This window comes from Papio anubis, unplaced genomic scaffold (genome assembly GCF_008728515.1).
Source record: "Papio anubis isolate 15944 unplaced genomic scaffold, Panubis1.0 scaffold218, whole genome shotgun sequence".
Taxonomy (NCBI): domain Eukaryota; kingdom Metazoa; phylum Chordata; class Mammalia; order Primates; family Cercopithecidae; genus Papio; species Papio anubis.
The window spans coordinates 119,388-139,328 of NW_022162219.1; the positions used below are offsets into that span (position 1 = coordinate 119,388).

At 39.5% G+C, this 19,941-nt stretch overlaps 1 protein-coding gene across 1 annotated transcript in view; it reads right to left on the reverse strand.

Annotated features, from left to right (window-relative positions):
* LOC108585460 (opsin-5) overlaps positions 1 to 19,941 on the reverse strand; it is a 32,837-nt gene that overhangs the window by 4,289 nt on the left and 8,607 nt on the right. Inside the window, exons 3-5 of the mRNA XM_031661660.1 lie at positions 17,851 to 18,015; positions 14,257 to 14,591; positions 843 to 1,084 (exon numbers count right to left, since the gene is read on the reverse strand). Of these exons, the coding sequence (XP_031517520.1) occupies positions 843 to 1,084; positions 14,257 to 14,591; positions 17,851 to 18,015 (742 nt within the window). The remainder of the gene's footprint in view (positions 1 to 842; positions 1,085 to 14,256; positions 14,592 to 17,850; positions 18,016 to 19,941) is intronic.

Sequence of the window (19,941 nt, forward strand, 5' to 3'; positions counted from 1 at the left end):
CCTATCAACACCCCTCACCTCAGACCATGAATTCAAGTGCCTGTTCCACTTTTTACTGCTAATACTGGCCCTGAGTGGACACAGAAGACCACCAATAACCCCCAAGTCTGTACTCACCCTGAGCTTTTTGGGCCTTTAGGAAAAATGGCGCTGGATTCCCAAACTCTTTTCATTGTGTAGCACAAACAGTATCAACCAAGGAGCATACATTTTGAAACCCAGCAGACTTGAATTTGAATTCCTCCTCTGCTACTTTCTGGCTGTTTAAACATGGGCAGCTTGCTTAACTCTAACCTTACTTGAACCTCAATTTCTTCTTCTGACAAAGAAAGAGAATAACCCAAGGCTCTTGTGAAAATAAAATAAAAGAAACCTGGCACACAGCAGAAATGTCATCTCCCTTCTCCCCTTCCTTCCTCTGCCTGCCCAACTTTTATGCCCTTAGTTAGTGGTAGTTATGTGCCAAACAAGAGAATCATTCTATTGTGAGATCAAAGCCATGTGAAATAGTACTCTTAGAATAAAATGGATTTGGTCCCAGATATGCAACTTACGAGCCATGGATAAACAGTGGTTGTTGCTCAGATGGACACATCTCTGTATCTTAGTTGCTCCAGAATCGAAAACAGAATCACTTCTCACTATCTATCCATGTCATATAACCTCTACATAGCTGATCACTTGATTTCAGGATCTTTGATAAACAGAAAATAAAGTCCTTCCTACACTACTCCTAGGAGATGAGCTTTAACCCTGAGAAGACAGCACATCTGAGGAGCTTGAACCCTGCCGGATTTTGAAACAAAGAGAGTGTAATTCATTTCCAGCTTCTGAAGTTTTACCTGAAGCCTTCCAGAGACTTCTTCTTGGTTGCTTTCAAACCACCAGTTTGGCAACAGGCAAATTTGTAATCAATAACTTGGTAGATGATGGGATTGTACATCGCTGCAGATTTTGCAAGTAGGGTTGGCACCACAGAGAGCTGTATGGGAATGGAGTCTGGCCTTCCAAAAGCTGACCACACAGACACCACTGCATAAGGAATCCAGGCAATCAGGAATCCAGCACAAATCAACATCGCTACCTGATGAGGGAAAGCAACAGAGAAAAGAATCAAGACAGCTGGTAAAGGACATGAGTCTGAAACTATGGGTATGGAGAAGGATCAGGTCACCTCTCACACCCAAGAAAATCTGTCATTGTTTTCATTTACTTTGTCTATGTCAATCATTTCATATGGACTTCTGCGAAGTTCAGCCAAAAGAAGTGATTACAATTTTTTATCCCATTTACCACATCCTATCTAGTTTCCACTCTAGAATTTGAATGTACCCAATGACCCAAAATATAACCCTCAAATAGCTGTCAGATTATGCCTCCATGTGGCAGGAAATCATATTTCTGGACTTCTCAACCCACATTCACTTAAAAACTCGATGGAAAATATATTCACCTTGATGAAATTTTTTTTTTTTTTTTTTTTTTTTTTTGAGATGGAGTCTCGCTCTGTCGCCCAGGCTGGAGTGCAATGGCCGGATCTCAGCTCACTGCAAGCTCCGCCTCCCAGGTTAATGCCATTCTCCTGCCTCAGCCTCCTGAGTAGCTGGGACTACAGGGGCCCACCACCACGCCCGGCTAGTTTTTTGTATTTTTTAGTAGAGATAGGGTTTCACCATGTTAGCCAGGATGGTCTCGATCTCCTGACCTCGTGATCCTCCAGTCTCGGCCTCCCAAAGTGCTGGGATTAGAGGCTTGAGCCACTGCGCCCGGCCAACCTTGATGAAATTTTAAATCATCATCCATATTCACCTCAGGAAACAGAAACTCTGCCCTAGTTTGAAATTCTAATTTGCATTTTCAGAAATTTCTATTAAATGTTATTTCTTTTGACTCAAATTTTTCTCAGGTTTGAGGCTCAGATAGTGGAAATCACTAGGTACATAATGTAAAATAAGTCATTGAGATTCAGCCAAAGTGGCACAGTTTTATAGAACAATACTTTTCCAGAAAACACTTTTCACTCTCACAAAATTATAATCACCTTCAGGACCTCTTTATTTTCAGACCAAAGAATAATTAGTGATAGGGTTTAAAACACCCTCACAAGTCTCTCACCATCTGCAATTCAGTCCCTTTAATAATGTGGTCCTAATTAGTGCTGTATAACTACCTACCTGACCCCTATACATCATCTCACTTCAACAAACTCTTTTCAACAAGTCTTTGTGTAAGACACTATGCCTAGTGCAGTGGGGTAATACCAGTAAAACCTAGAGCCTGAGTTGTATCCCTCTAGAATACAAATAACTACAGTACAAGGCTGAATATGATTTAAGTGGCAGCTCAGAGGAAGACACATGTACATCCTATTGGGCAAATTGGGGAGTTTGTTTTTTGAGACGAAGTTTCACTCTTGTTGCCCAGGTTGGAGTGCAGTGTTGTGATCTTTGCTCACTGCAACCTCTGCCTGCCAGGTTCAAGAGATTCTCCTGCCTCAGCCTCATGAGTAGCTGTGATTACAGGTGTGCTCCACCATGCCTGGCTAATTTTTCTATTTTTGTAGAGCCAGGGTTTCACCATGTTGGCCAGGGTGGTCTCGAACTCCTGACCTTAGGTGATCCACCCACCTCAGCCTCCCAAAGTGCTGGGATTCCAGGCATGAGCCATTGCGCCCAGCCTATCGAGGAAAGTTTCAAAGAGGACATGCACCTTGACAAGTAGAAATAAAGAAATAGTGGTGAAACAAAGTAAAGGCATAGACAGGAATGTGGGAGGTCAGTATAGGAACCAGTGAGCTAGTCACTGTGGTATGAGAAAGCAACAAAGGGAAATGAGGCAGGAAAGAAAGATTCAGGGTTTTGTATGGCATTATTGAGCTTGCACTTAATTCTATATTATTTGAGACACTAGTAGGTTTTTGAGCAGGAAATATGATGAGAGCTCTGCTTAGGAGGATTAGCCTGTAGAGGAAAATGGCACAGAAAAAAATAGAAGGTAGAAAGATCATTGTTTATTCATTCAATCAACAAGCTTCTACATGCTTTGTGTGAAGGATAAAGCAATAAACAAAGCAGACACATCCCTGCCCATGTAGAATTTCTACTCTTGGCAGGTTTGACTGGGCAGTCTAAAGAAGAAATCAGAAATTAGAGTATTGAGACTAACAAATGCAATCAAAACTTTGGTTTTTATTTAAAACTTGTGCTATTTCAGGCCCTAATTAAAAAAGCGTACACTAACTTCAAAGTATCCTTACACACTGTTATCTACTAGGATATTCCTTCCGTAAAATAAATTTGAAATCTACATTCAAATCAGTCTTCTGCACAGTAGACATCTATTTGTTTGGGGCGGGGGGTTGTTTGTTTGTTTGTTTTACCTTTGTTTCCACCTTCCCAGTGTATCTCTTCTACCTTAGCATCACCAGCACCCCTCAACCTGCTAGGCTGCTTTATGAAGCTGACATCATGGGCATCACATGACCCAAGTCTGACCAAGCAGAGGACTACACATTCCTGGCTACGATAATAGGAATAGAGAGCAGCACATGACTCAAAAGATCTTGATCAAACCCACCTTGGGGATTTTATAAAGTTCCAGGAAAATTGGACTTTCCTATAATCTCTGAGTAAGGATGCAGCTATGCCAGGTATCACTTCCTTTTACTCCCATCCCCCACTTTAAGAAGCAAAATAACAATTCCCAACATCAGGGTCATGACAAGTTCTAGAGAACCAATGATAAGGAGTGAGACATACAATGTTTTATTAGTAATAATTAAAGCAACACTATTTGTGAATGCCTTTTTTGTTTTAGACGGTTGACTGGATGTGTTTTTCCCATAACAAGGTCATATGTGTGCACGTGCATCTCAGTACGCTTTAGTGGTAAGCAAGAAATGCTCCACAGCCTCCGGTCTACTTGGCCTGTGAAACAGCCTGTCTATGGGGTGTGTTTGCCCTGGAAACCCACCTCTGTGGGGTGTATAAGAATGAAACATGGAAAATCTGCCCTAAAGTCTCAGGTTCTAAAGTTCCACCCAAGAATTTCAGAACTTATCTCTGAACATTAACTGCAGCATGCACACACAAAAACCCTTAATAATATCGATTTTGCTCCATTTTGCAAATAGAGAATCTGAATCCCCAGGAAATGAATCAAGTGAGCCCAGATCTCCTGCATGACCTGCAACCTTGCTTTCAGTTCTTGGCCAAACTGTCACCTGTGCTTAACAGTTTACCTGTCAAGTTCCAGTGTACACATGCAGCTCTCCCATTGGACTTGCTTTTCTATCTTTCTACAAAGCTTACCCAGGAGAAATTTTTATTTAGTTATGTCTGTGTGACTTTTGCTTGTAAATGGAATGGATGCCTCAAGGCTCACAGTGAGGGCCTTCTTTTTCTAAATCCCCAAATAAACACTGACTATAGAAATAAAGCTTGCTTTAGCAGATGTCTAGGGACTTAACATAGCTCCATCTTTGCTTCTTTGGTGAGTCATATGATGAGTTCACAGTATCCCAAAAGCTGTTTTCTGTGTTGCTGCCAAAGTCATTGACAAAAAATAGATTAGCACTTAGTCCATAATATTTTCTACATTTTACGTGTTTTCTACTTTTAGAAGAGTGTGCAATTGGGGAACAGGAAAGACTTAAAACATTTGCATTATGTTATCCTTCTTAAAAGGACATAGAAGAATTAAATATACTGCAGTTTTACAAACACATAGCAAATGAATCACTGTGGTTTTTCTGGGATTAGAATAAATCTAAATACTTTAAATTGAAAGACTTAGAAATTGAGTTTAAAGCCGAAAGAGGGATAAAAGGCTAGATCTAAAAAGTACTACGCAATGTTATTTATGTTTCTGAAGTGAATACAAAGTTAATATAAGGGACATTCACTTTCTATAACCTTTTCATTCTAAAATATACTCCCCAAAATATTAAACATTTAAATGTAAAAACTATTTTAAGATATAGGCCACGAAAGTTTTCAAAACTTTCATGTTACACTCCATTTTTGTCAACACTTTCTACTCAGCTTGGAATACATTTAATCTTTTCATCAGTCTGTTTTTGACTTTCCTCAATTCTAAATGTGTCTTAATTTTTATTTTCTAAAATCTCTACTCCAGATATTCTTAAGCCAGTTCTAACACAGGCTCCTGTACCCATCAACTTTTTCTAAGTTGTTTATTTTTTTTAATTACTTCACTTTTATCACTGCCTTTTTGGGTCACTGGAAAAGCAGTAAGACTTCAAATCCTAAATTAGACAATTTTTGTGGGCGGAAATTCACAGGGTACGTGTTTAGCTTCTACAAAAGAATCACACATCTGCAACCCAGTTCATTTTAAGTACATCATGCTGTAGAGGACCAAGGGATATAGCCAGTTTCTAGCACCAATTCAAGCTGGCATTGTGTCACAAAAGCAGTGTTGTCCGTAATTGCTCAATTCCAATTAATTAACCAATTAAAGCAATAATACAATAATGTGGTTGAAAGTAAATTCTCCAAGGCTATGCCTCTGGGTCTAATACATCTGAAGCATTCCAGCAGGTAAGGTTTCTAAGAAGGAGTTTCCCTCCTTTCAATGTGCTGAGGCAGTGTGGAATAGTGGGAAGAGTCATTGGCATGGAGATACTCTGAGTAACTCCGTGATACTAGTCGTGGTTCGGCCCCACTGACCAGCGTGAGTGGGGCAGAATCACTGATTTTCTAGGAACAACTATTTCAGAGGTGGTGCCCAGCTCCTCTCTCCAGGCTCCTTTGATCAGATGCAAATAAGACTTCAGCTAACACTTGAAGCTGCATACTACCTGGAATAATAAAATAGATGAGAGGAAGATATAGAATTGATGTGAAAGTAAGGTTGAAAAAGAGGGCCAAAGAGATGAAATAAGTTCCCCGTCAATAACAAGATTGAATTGCATTACAGAACCAATTAGACTGCGGATAGCAAAGATATTTCAGTGGCTAGAGTGAGATAATGTTCCCAGGAGAGATCACCTCTATGCATTAGGGAACAGGAAGAATGTGCATCCTGTCTGCTTCAGGAGACAGCGCAATTGACGGGAGCATGCGGGTGACAAGATTTTGTTTTTCTAGCTTGGGTCTAGCTAGCAAGTATATGGATTTGATTCCAACCAGTAAGAAAATAATATTAAAAGACAGTAATTCCCATTATGGGACTACTACCTTCCCTGTATAAGAGCCACCTGTCACTGAGTGACTCTACCAGTGACAAGCAGGAAGGGAGGGATCTTGACAACTGTGACCTACCTTCTTTGGTTCCTTCTCAAACACACACAAATAAGAGTGGTGACACTTACTTAGCTTTCACATTACCTTTTAAGAAATTAAGTAATTTGACAGCTTTGAGTGTGTCTAGTTGGAATTTCTTCCTTCTTTCTATTTTATCCACAGAATGATAATGAAGATCAACCATCCTAAACCTTCCTCCATAAACTTGTAAAGAAAAAATTTCTGACATCTTTGGTGTACATTCCATCTGTGAATCCTGGTTGTGATCTAAGCAATAAACATGAATTCATACTTCAAAAAAATCAAGAAAAGAAAAACAAGAATTTCACACTTCCCAATTGCAATTTTCTCGAATCTTAAAATACCACTACTCTATAAACAAGCAAAAACTGCAACTGAAAAGAGAGGCGGCAAATTAGGTCATGTCACTCTATGCATCTGTGTTTTGGGGTTTTGGTCCAAAACTGAACACAATATTTCCTGACTAGGCAGTGGCTGACTTAAAGAACAGAAAATAACTTACAAGTATCTGGTTCAACAAAACAGGAGAGACTTCACTATTGGTTATAGATGGCCCAAAACCCTTGAAGTGAGGATATGCGTCTTGGAGAGGAACAAATACTCAGGTTGGAAGGCCATGTGGTTTTAGTAACAATAGCTATTGCCAAAGACCTTTAAACAATTGAACAAATCTAGTCATTTTCATAGACACATGGAGTTTAGAAGGTAACTGAGATATCATTTCATTCTCTTTCTCTACTTTCTTTCACAGATGAGAAAACTAAGGCCCAGGAAGATTAAATGATTTGCTCTAGGTTTAGTTCATCAAGACGCTGAGTTGCAAGCAACAGAAATTGACTATGGGTGAGTGAGGCAGAAAATACATTTATTTAAATGATACTGGTTAACATAAAGTAACACTGGGAAACTGCAGTTTCTACTGAGATCAAGCAGAGAGAATGCTACCCAAAGCTGTGACAGAACTGGTTCTGATGCAGAAACCACTGCTGCTGTGGCCATGGCCTCAGGAAAGAATTCCCTGCCCCTAGAGGCCATATCATTACTTCCTGGGACACATTGAGGGCTGGTGCCCAAGTCCATAGCTATAGGGGAATTCTGGGAAATGAGTGGCTGATCTTTTCAGCATCTTTTAAATTAAGAGGCACAATGCTTCTCCTCCCACTCTAAGCAAGGAACAACATGTTGGAAATTCCTCAGATACAGAAGTCTTTCAGCCTCTGGCAGACAAAACAAAAAACACACATTGACTATGTAACACCTCTCAAGGAGCTAGTGGCAAAATTGGGATTGACCCCTAGTTTAAACCTTTTTCATGATTATATTGCTCTGAACTAATCCTTCCTTCCTTCAGGTCATTGTATTAGGTCCTGGGGACACAAAGAGAACAAAAAAACATGGCTGTTATCCACTCAGGGCTCATCAAGTAGTGGTAACAAAGGAAAAAAAGAAAAAAGGAAATGAAGGAATAATCCCCAAATAAGTATGAAATTGTAAATTAATTAAAAATTGTGACATGTGCCAAGAAGACAATGTAAAGGCTGCAATGAAACATTTTAATAGGAGGATCTGAATTCAGCTTTTGGAAATGCTTCTCTGGGAAGTGACATTTAAGCTAAGAACAGAGGGATGTAATTAATTAATTGGTTTGGGTTTTCTTTAAAGCAATATAGTTCAACTTTCCCACAAACTGCCTTAGAGTCCACACAGGGGGTCTTCTGAATCTGACCCTTCAATGATAAATAGCATTTGAGGAGCTATAAAAGGGAGGAGTCGTTTAAGGGAAATGGAGCTTTAAGAGTTTTAGAAGGATTTCACAGTCAATGTAAAAGAGCACAGTGAAGAAAAATGCCCTGTCAGGTATAAAAGAAACAGAGGCACTCAAGCCAGGGTTCAAGGGACCTCTTAACATTCATCAAGGTAATTAGATTAACTTCGTTTATTCAATTATGTATTTATTCAAGTGATCCTGATTAAACAGCTAGCAGGTGCCAGGCTATAGGGTCCAGTGGCAAACAGGAACCCCAGCACTTTCCTTTGCCTCACTTACTATCTTACAAAAGAGAGCTATAAACATGTGATTCAGTAAAATATGACCAGTGTCACCAAAGATAACGTGCCAACTGCTCTGATGGCTCATACATAGCAGGTGGACTTTAACCAGCCAGGGAGAATCAGGAGGGCTTCCTGGTATAAATAAGGGGCACTAAGAGAAATTCAGGTGCCCAGGGGATCTGTATAATAACTGTAGACCTGTAACATTGTAAATGATGGATGTGTGTTAAATGAATTACTATGAAGTACCAACACGTATGGCATAATAATATTTGGAAAAACTAATTCATGCTTCTGGGATTGTCTTCCTGTCATTGTACTGAAACTGTCTTTGCAAAAATTTTATCAGTAAGAAAAATTGTAACAGTGAACTGAGCTGTTCTAACACCCCCATCTTGACTTTCCCTTAATTATTCCTGGGATTGGGGCCAGGTTGACTTTGAGGGACATTTAGGCTCAAGTTTAAATGATAACAGGCCTTTCCCCAAACTCAAGCACTTTTGAAAAGCTAATGGGAGACTATCAAACTGGTGGAAATGAGAGGAGACTGAGTTCTGCTAAAGTGCAGACATAAATGATTGTCAGCCCTTATTCTGGAGGTTATAAGATATGCAACTTCCCCAATTATTCCTGCAAATAACATCACTATTGTAGAACCTATGGCCTTTTGAGATATCTTTTCAGGTTTTTTGCATGTCTGACACTCATAGCTATGCCTGGACCCCAAGGTTCCTGTGGCCCCACCTGGGCAGACTCAGCTCAAGAGGACAGCTTTGACCCCCTATAATTTCATCCCCAACCCAACCAGTCAGCAACAAGCACCCATTGCAGAGCAATCTCCACCCCTTCACCCAAACAGCCTTTGAGATACCCCTCACTTACAAGCTTTGGATAAGATTGATTTGGGTACTAACTCCATTTCCCATCTGGCATGACTGGCCTAATGTCTATTAAACTCTTTATTGCAATGCCGTGGTCTTTCTTTGTGCAGCAGGTAGGAAGAACCCCTCAGGCAGTGACTCTACCATTCCCCTTATTTAATCAGCAGCAAGAGTGTTCACTGCATTGTGTGAAGATTTTTATAAGCAAAAGTACCCAAAGAAGTAAAACCTTCATTTCTCAGCTTCTGAGTTTTAAAATAGAAATTTGAAACTCACAGGAGAAAAAATAATTGAGAAAAAGGGTTTTGAGTGTAGGGAAAAAAAGTGACTTTAAGTATCCACAATCAGAGGCTTAAAGGACTCAGGGCATTAAGATTACTGTGTGAAAAATTTAGAGGATGTACATGGAAATAAGAGCCAGTTTTTCCACTCCCAAATAGGTACAGGGCCTACACCCCAAACGCAAGTGGGGACATCAGAGGAGTTGGTAACCAACCCGGAGAAGGTGTCCTGAACCTAACCCACTGAGCTGAACACCAAGGGCTGGGATTGGGGCTGGAAGAACAATAGCCAAGGGTCGGGGATGGGGATGGAAGAACAACAGAATTCTCAGGGATGTGAAAGCAGAAAACATGTGTCTCACTTCCCAAGGTCCCAGCCAAGACCCAAGACGCACCTGAGGGGTTTCAGCGGAAGGGTGGGGAAGTAGCTTACAGTGCTGATGAGCCTAAAGATGCCTTATAGTTGGAACAACGAAGATGCAAAGTGACCCATGAAAACTGTAACTAAGACCACAAGGAACCCTAAATATCACAGCAATGTCAGAATCAATGAATGACAACACCCAGACCAGGAGTCACCTACCCATTAGCACCGACATTGTGAAAACCTTCCTGAAACTTTTAGGTAATCCTGGGAAGAGGAGAGAAATTACTGATTTGACAGAATTTATATTGATTGTCCAATAAGAAATCAGTTTTACAAGGTCAAATGCAGGCATAGAAATGAGATTATGCTGAGTCATCGAAATATAAAGATAATCATATCTATATCTAGCTGTGTGTGTGTGTGTGTGTGTATATATATATATATATATATATCACACCACTGTTTGTAGCCTGTGAAATTTCAGGCTGCTACAAAAGTCTAGCAAAACCATTGATTTTTAAAATTAATTAGAAGAAAGCTACAAAGTAGAGAAAGGCTTGCAGAGAGAATGCCAACTTTTAGCTTCACGAGATCAGACCCTCAGAATACTGGCCCCAGTAATAACCCAGCTAGAAATAATTAGAGTACACAGAAAAGTAAGTGATTTTGATCTCAGAATCCCGGAAGGTAACCTTTAAGTAATCAGCTTTTAGAACAGGCTGTTCTGAAGATCAGAAGCACCAAGTGAGCAAGCAAATTGACAATCCTGAGCAGTAGCTAAATGAACAAAAAGGTTGCTAAGGCTATGGAAGGGTCCAGTATAAGGTGGTTTCTACTTATTTTTTTTACTCAGTAGGAAAAATCAAGGTCAAAATTGAGTAGTAGTTAAAAATAGTTTAAATTTAGCACAGAAGATGTTACAGTAGTTATGTTTGTTTCTCAATATGGGTTAAATTTTGTCTTACATTTTGTGTACAAATATTAATAATTAGAAACATTTTGTGTTTATGTTATTTTAAGATAGGTTTATATAATGTGTACATAAATAAATGAAATATAGACACATTATTAATATATTACATATTATGTGATATGTCATTAAGTATATAAATTTAAAGAATATACATATATACATAACAAAATTATGCATATGTATTTCTACACTTCATTTAACATTTCTTTGGTTAACCTTGTCTAGAGTGAGCCTAACTATTTGATCTACCCAGTCCAAGTCAAGCAGAATAACACAATAAATCAAATTAAATGGCATATGTGCTGAGCTATACCTCATATGTATAATGAGTTCCAAAAACATTGACTCATATGTATAATGAGTTCTAGAAGCACTGACTGGTCTAAACATTGACTAGGTTCATTTTTCAATATGGGTTGAATTTTAGCTTAAATTTTCTGCACAAATATTAATAATTAGAGATGTTTTGTATTTAGGTTATTTTAATACAGGTTTATATAAACAAAATATAGACACATTCTTAATATAGTATTACCTATTATGTGCTATAATATCACTTAGTATATAAATTAAAAGAATATACATATATATATAACAAAATTACACATATGTATTCCTACACTTTGTTTAACATTTCGTTTAACCTGGTCTACGGCGAGCCTATTTTATCTACCCAGTCCAAGTCAAGCAGAATAATAACAAATCAAATTAAATGTATATGCTGAGCTATACCTCATATGTAGAATGAGTTCCAGAAGCATTGACTAGACAAACTGCTCACTCCTCAAGAATACACAAGAAAACAAGATGCTAGAATGTGAGAGGGTCAAGTTGAGCAGTTCAACTGACAGGAGAGATGATTTATTGAGCAAGGTCAACAAAGTGTCAAGGCCAATGACATAATAGTGGATGGCAAACAGAGAGGTGAGTGGGATGGCAAAAAGAAAGCACATTCTCAGACAATGCAGCAACTGTATGCTACATCAAACTACAGGGCAACAAAGTAAACTTCAATGTCACATACCAGTGTGATGAATGTCCACACATCGTTTCCTGGGCACACTTCCACAAACTATTGAAAAGCAAAATTTTCATCATTGGTACAATTGCCCAGTTTCCAAAATAGTACCTGATACAAAGTAGGATTTGCATTAAACCTAATTCAACTTTAACTGGGATTGATTTATTTAAATTTCTTTTTTGAAAGTTGCAGATAAGAGCTAAAGGGAGAGCCAGAAATGAAGAACCTAACTCATAATGCTTCATTTTGTGAAAATATTTTCCTACTTTATAGCCAATTATAAGACAGAAGAAGATCATGCTTCCTGAATCTGCATTTTTGTCCAAGAACTGTTCTATTATTAAGCTATCAGTACAGATTTAGAGTGATGAAAACGTCCCTCAAAGCTTCCTCTACTCGGCACATAGACTTTGAGCATAACAGTCAACTGGAGCCATCAGGAATCTAGCTCACAATATGTAATATGGTTTGGCTGTCCTCCCACCCAAATCTCATCTTGAATTGTAGCTCCCATAATTCTCATGTGTCATGGGAGGGACCTAGTGAGAGGTAATTGAATCATAGGGGCAGGACTTTCCCATACTGTTCTCATGATGGTGAATAAGTCTCACAAGATCTGATGGTTCTATAAAAGGGAGTTCCCCTGCACATGCTCTCTTGTCTGCCACCGTGTAAGACATGACTTTGCTCTTCATTTGCCTTCTGCCATGTTTGCTAGGCCTCCCCAGCCATGTGGAACTGTGAGTCAATTAAACCTCTTTCCTTTATAAATTACCCCATCTTAGGTACATCTTTATTAGCAGTGTGAGAGCAGACTAATGCAATATGCAACCAAGAGATCTTTGCATAACTCCAAAAATTCTGCAATTTGGAGAGAGGCATATTACTAGAACCAAGGCTCTGACTTACTAAAAAGCCATCTCTTATCTGGAGGGAACTGTGTTTCTCTGGGTCCCTGAGACCAGTGGTCTCCAAAGTGAACGTGAGAACACTTGAAGGTAGGACAGCAATCAACATCATTGATTGAGATACAGGAAGAAGTAATTATAACTTCAATCTACCTTTATTTTTATCTTTAAAATAGAAGACAAAAATGTGGGGGTTAAATAAGAGGGTGTTAATAATTAATACAAAGCTTGATGGTATTACCTGTATGTCATTTAATATTGAGGGCATGTGTTGGAAAATATTTTTTCAGTACAGGGGCAAAAAATCATGAACATGTGAGGACCACTGCTTTAGACTTTACCAGTAATACCTAACAGTCATAAGGAAAAAGGAGAAACCACGGTTGCTTTAACACCTTCTATGCACCAGATGACAGAATAATATGCTTTATCTCTTTGAATTCCCACCATAACCCAATGAGACAGATATCACTATTCCTGTTACAGAAGTGAGGAAATAGAGATTCAAGAAAGCTAAATATCTAGCTCTAGGTCACAAACCTGGCAGGTACTGGTGATGGGATTAAACTCTAGTCTTGTTCTTTTCCTTACTCCACAATATCTAAAGAACTGCCGCCTCTGAAACTATCATTTACCAAGGTACTCAAGCCTGCAGAAACCGCTCGTGTTCTTAACAAAAGCTTCCCATGGTAAAGCACATGTGGTAAACTCTTACACTATAAATAATTCAGGTGGTAGAATGTCCCTAATGATGTCCCAAAGCCCATGCAACACAGTAAATACTGTGAGGCATTATATGACTCATAAAAGTTATCCTTATTACTGAAATAATGAATATGAATCCAGAGTACCCTATTTAGTAGAGAAGATAAGCCCTCAATGGATGGGTTATACAAATTTGGTAGATATTAAAAATGTGTGTGTGTGTGTGTGTGTGTGTGTATGAGAGAGAGAGAGAGAGAGAGAAGAGAGAAGTGGGGAAATAGAGACAGAAAGAGGAGAGAGATACCACAAAGAAAGGCTTAGCCAATCATCAACAAAGTTCAGAATTATGTAAAGAATAGAGATTCTAAGTTCTCTCAGTCTCCAACGTTCCCTATCCATTTTTTTTTCTTTTTTTTTTCTTTTCTTTGAGACGGAGTCTCGCTCTGTCGCCCAGGCTGGAGTGAGTGGCACGATCTCGGCTCACTACAAGCTCCGCCTCCTGGGTTCACGCCATTCTCCTGCCTCAGCCTCCCGAGTAGCTGGGACTACAGGCGCCCGCCCCCTCACCCAGCTAGTTTTTTGTATTTTTAGTAGAGACGGGGTTTCACCGTGTTAGCCAGGATGGTCTCGATCGCCTGACCTCGTGATCCGCCAGCCTCGGCCTCCCAAAGTGCTGGGATTACAGGCGTGAGCCACCGCGCCCGGCCTGTTCCCTACCCTTTTTACCCTATGAAGTTGTAAGTGGTCAGAAAACACGTGTGTAAAATATTAGTGCAGTTACCTTTGTCAGTTTCATTTCCAGAACATGACTGCTGTGGATCCGACTGTCGAAATGAGCTACTTCTTTGGAAGAGGACTTAACCTTGGCAATGATCTTTACGTAGGAGAACACGATCACAGCCGTTGGGAGCAAGAGGCAGAAGAAGAGGATGTTCAGGATGAAAACCTGGCCCCCTACCGAGGCCTGGGCCAGCCACCAGTCCAGGGTGCACGAGGTTCCGAAGGGCTCAGGTGCGTAGTCCCCCAGACCTACCAAGGGCATGGTGGTCCAGAAGGAAGCATAGGCCCAGATGGCTGCCAGGCAGATGTAGGCGTGCTTTCTTTTCAGCCAAACCCCTGGAGGCGGAAGAAAAGCATTACCCGGATGTAATCTGCCCTACACCCAGATACCTCCCCTCGATATGTCAAATTCCACCTCCAAAGATTTATTCCATTGATTTCTGGGAGACCTGGGCAGATAACTGAAGCCTGAGGGAGAGTGGAGTAAACGGAAAAAAGTTCCAGAGCTTGGGCCTTTCTCCAGGAGAACACAATTGGAAGGTTTTCTCTAGGCATCTGGGAGCTTTGGGAGGGAGAAGTGACAACAGCTGGGAAAAGGGACAGGAAAGAGATGAGAGGATGCTGAAGACAATGGAGGCCCTTGAGAAAACATCTCGGAAAGGGTGTGTTAGTGGATCATCCAGGGAAAATCCTTCTGGGAGGTGAGGAATCACAGAACATGGCTTGTGTCTTTAAAATGCCCTTCCTCCTAACAGCTTTTGTGTTGCTAGTCTCATCTGGCTTCCTAAGAACTTGTGGAAGGGGCTTGGTGGCTCGTGATCATTACACAAATGGTTTGAGATTAAAGTGCTTGACTGTGTTTAGTAATTTGTGGAGCAGGTTTGGAATCTTCAAACATCATTCACACAACAATCGCACTCACACAGCCACAGCGGGAGAGGCAGAGAATCTAGGTAGGTTGCATCATGTTCTGCAAAGTAATTCTGTGAAGATATTTTCAGGAAGACAAAAAATGAGCTCCGTTTTTCAGCACTAGTTTCTGTTAACCAAAAGAGAATTCCAAGCGGAGGAAATAGTGCAGTCATCTAAGAAAAGCTGTAAAGCACTAGTGATCATTTTCAGAGTTCAACACAACCACCAAAGACAGATCGGCCTGATTAAGTGCAGCAGCCTCCACAAGAAATTACCTTCACACCTCACTCATCACCTCAAACGAAGAGGGCCGGGAAAGTGACTCTTTACTGCCTAGGTTTTGTGTCAGCAGAGAAGAAATATCAAAATATATTCAATAAAAGCTAAATGCTTACTTCAATATAGACTGAGAGCCTGCCTCTGCTTAGTGCAATGTGGGGTTTGGAAAGTCAGTAAGGTCTAATTCTTCTGTGTCTAGTCTTTGACTGACCTTGTGCATGCAAGACTATGTTGCATATGGGTTAAATAAAATAATGTAAGGGGCCTGCTTTGCAGACTAGAAGGTGCTACATTAACGTGAAAGTTTTACTCCTGTGTAAGTATATCTCATTTAGCGCTAACAAGAAATATAACACATTGTTTCTATATTCTGTTGTCTCCATTTTTTTTCAAATATGTGGCATTTTGTGTCATGAAATGCAAATTTCATGCCCAACCAGATAGGGGTAGCAATCATGTAGCCACATTATAACTCAGCTCTTGCTTCTCCACTAAAACCAATGAAACATTGGCACAGGTAATCACATATATTCATGGGAATGTGCATAGGCATACGTATAAGCATTTATGGTTAGGGTTACTTGTGAGGTGTTTTATACTTACATTCCAGTATGGTGAAAGGCTGTCAAGTACAGGAGGGAGTAGATTAGTAGATTGGTTCTGTGTTGCTCCAGAAGTCAGAACTAGGACCAATGGGTGGAGGTTACTGGGAGGCAGTTTTGTCTTAATATAAGGAATAACATTGTAACAATGAGAGCAGACCAATCAGAGAATGGGCTGCCTTGTGCAGTAGTAAGCTCCCCGTCACTGGTCACTGGAATTATTCGAGAAGAGGCCAAGTGGTCGTCTCTCAGGGATGCCTTAAAACAGTTTACCACGTTACATGGGAGAAAAGTCTACACGTCCCCAAGCGACCTTCTAATTCCAACATTCTGGGACGCTGTGTGGAGGGTTTAATAGTGCATCAGATTAAATGATGAAACCACACTACTGAGGTTCAACCTTAGAAGAAGCTGGAAAACATACACAGTTCCCACATATGGAGTTACGGCCTGCAATGATCCTGGGAGTGGGCGGCATCATCTCTTTAATTGACAAAGCCTAAACTCAAGAAAATATTTAAAAACAGAGGTATCAGGGTTTAGTATTCCTCAAACACTCTCAGGAAGTTTAACTATTTTGCCTTCTTATCTATAAAATTGACAGTTAAATCTAAAATCTCTTTGGTATGAGCAAAAATAAGTCTATAGAAAGAATTAGAGGTTGACGTCACACAGAATATGTATAGTTGTATATTTTATATCCTACTGGAAATTTTGATTCAAGCTATTTCTATTGGAAGTTTTAAATGTTTAAAAAAGGAGATGTAAATTTAAAAAAAAAAAAAAAAAAAGTAGTGCTGGATGATGAAGAGGATGGCTCACAAGCTCCCACCTCCCACCCACCCAAGAAGGGATTCTTTGGAGTTTGGGGAATGTAATCTATAACAATATAAAGGGAAATTCTACCACATTGACAGTGTCGGGTCAACTTGATTTTTCCCATCTCAGTCTCCAGGCCCTGCTCTGACACCACAGTCTGTCGCCCGTCACAACCACTCTAATCGACAGATTGACAATCAAAGCAGCTTTATCCAGAGGAAGCCTGTACTATTCCTTGGTTTGTGCCTGGTTCTCAATATTAAACTTAAAGGCCCAAATGCAGTTCTCTCAGGTTTAATAAATTCCGAGAGCTCCAAGAAACAAAAGCGTTAGAAATTATTTTTAACCTGTAGAATGGTCTAATCATTAAAAAACATATATTTAGGCCCTGGAAACTTATATTCTGCTGATTCACCAATTCTTGTAATCACTCATCTTTCTACCAACCAACGCCACAAAAAAAAATGTGTTGAGGGATATTTCTACATGTGTGTCCTTGCATGCAGAAACAGCTACATGACTCTAACTTGGAGGTGAACTTTCTGGAATTCCTTATCTCTGAAATTACAGGGAGCGTGAGTCCTAAGGGAGAATCTTAAACAGCTTTTCTTACAATTACACTTACTAGGTGGGGAATGAGCTAAACATCTTGGACTTAACACCCTTTCGATGCACTTTATTTCTTTTGTTTGCATGGAAAACATGATAGAAGCTTACACACTCTACGAGAAAATGATACTTTTTTAAAGCATTGTAACAAAACACCAGACATTACTATAAAATACGTATTAAAAGAAGTCTACTTTGACATCGGTTAAAATCCTTAAACATGTCAGAACAAGATGATAGGCTATAAATAGAAATATTCTTGATCTCTGAGGTTGTTCATAATCTTTGTTTATTACCTGCATAAAACATGTACAGTTCTAACACTCAATCCACCTAGCTTTAACTGTCAGGGAATGAGAAACCTGCCAACTTACCATAAGATAAATAGCAGATTTTCAAATATCGATCCAGGCTGACAGCAGTCATGGTGATAAGGCTTCCACAGCCAAAGAAAAATCCAGCCCATCCATACCAGCGGCAGCCAATCCAGCCAAACACCCAGCGGTGGCAGAAGCAAGAGATGATGGTGAACGGCTTGCCTACAACTAGAGCACCAGGTGACTTGTCAACAGAGGTTCCTCTGGTTACTATTTCCCCGCCTACCTCAACTCACCTGAACCTCCTCCCCTAAAGCACAGGACGCATGTGAACACACACACACACACCCGTTCCTAGATTAATAAAAGTCCAGCAGTTATCTATGAATAAACTCAGTTTGGAGCTACCCAGAGAGGACTTTCAGTCATCCCAATAGCCAAAGACAGTGAAAGGATATAGAAGGAAAACGTTTAAGTAAGTATTACTTTTGAAAAAACTGTCTCAAAGAGACCTGGTTTCAGGAGTTACAGACATGATACTAGTAGCCAGGGACAACGATCTTGTCACTTTTAACATTTTATTGCAGTCCTTCATTCGAAAGGCATAGAGAAAGGGGCAACATATAAAACCTCTGAGAGAAAATACCCTCTTCAAGCACAACTTGTCTATTCTACAGAAGTTCTTTCTCACACTAGTCTGTTCCGATTTTTTCTTTTTACCAGAAATAGACGTTAAGTTTTATTAAATGCTTTTTCTGCATCTACTGAGGTGATCATAACTTTTTTTCTCATTGAATCGGTTAATGCTGGTTACTAATAGATTTGTTTTTGAAACATACTTACGTTCCTGGGACCAATGCAACTTTTCTTAATAATAAAACTCCCAGAAAATTGTCTCAATGAATAGAGGAAAGAAGAGATGGAGAAAGAGAAAATGAAGAAAAAGAGGAGAAAGACAAAAAAATATGCAAAATGGTGATTTACATCCACCTCATCTTCCTCCAAGTGGGATATTTTAGAACCAGTACAAAGCATGAGATTCCTTATAATGCAAAGGGGAATTTCGTTTCTGTTTTCTTTTGGCAGCTGCATCCTTCTAGCAGGAATATGGTTTCTAACACCCCAAGATAACTTTGTACTTTAGGAGTTAAGTGTCTGTGAATGGGGTTTGGGAGAGGAAAGAGAGAGGTTCTCTATCAGAGAAAGCCTTAATTAGAGAAGCAGGGAACTAACTGCTGTGAATATAGAAAAGGGGGAGGTTTAACAGCACTCTGGAGAATAAAGATTCTAAAGAGCACTGGAGAAAGAAGGTGTGAGTTCCAGACACATTTTAAAGAATGATGTGGACAACTTTCTCTGAAATGTGAATTTGTTCTTTTATTTAAAAAATAGAACATATTTAGTCTTTTGCTATTTCCTAGTTATTATCAATGAATAAAGAGTGCTTAAGAAACCCCAGAAAGTTGAATATTCACAGGGAAGCAATAGGATGCGGGGAGGTGAAGTAGGGAGAATAATTATATAGCCCAGCAATTTTCATGTGTATTCCTGCCTAGACCCCAGAGGATTCATGGAGTTCTTCTACAAGAGAGTGAGAGAGGGAGAAAGAGAGAGAGTGGAGAGTACCCTGAAGGGGAAGTAGGTAGGTCATTTAGGGAAAGAAATATTAAGCAGCCAAGGCTCCATGCTCCACCTTCTGTCAATCAGGAAAGATAATTTTTTCACCCGTTTTATATATTCAGCTTCTAAGTCATCTTTTTCAAAGAAAAAAATTCACTGTTTTAAAAAAATTGTTTAGAAATTGTATTTAAAAATCCTTTTTGTTGAGGTTAGAACCAGATTTCCACATTTCCTTCTGTTTCAGTTCTTTCTTTCTTTCTTCTTCTGTTATGTCTTATTCAAATATGGTATAGCTATTTCAGTAAATATGAGGTCCAAGCTGTTTACAACCAGATCCAGATTTCTAAGATTTAAACTATTTATTCCTCGGGCCTCCATTAGAATTTTTTTTTTTTTTTTTTTTTTTTTTTTTAACTTTCTAGAAAGCATTCTTCTACTTTTACATAATACCCTGTAGCCCTCCCTATTCAGTTATTGTATTCGGTCCCCCAAATAAAAAAAAATAAAATGTGCTGAGGAAGCTCTTCA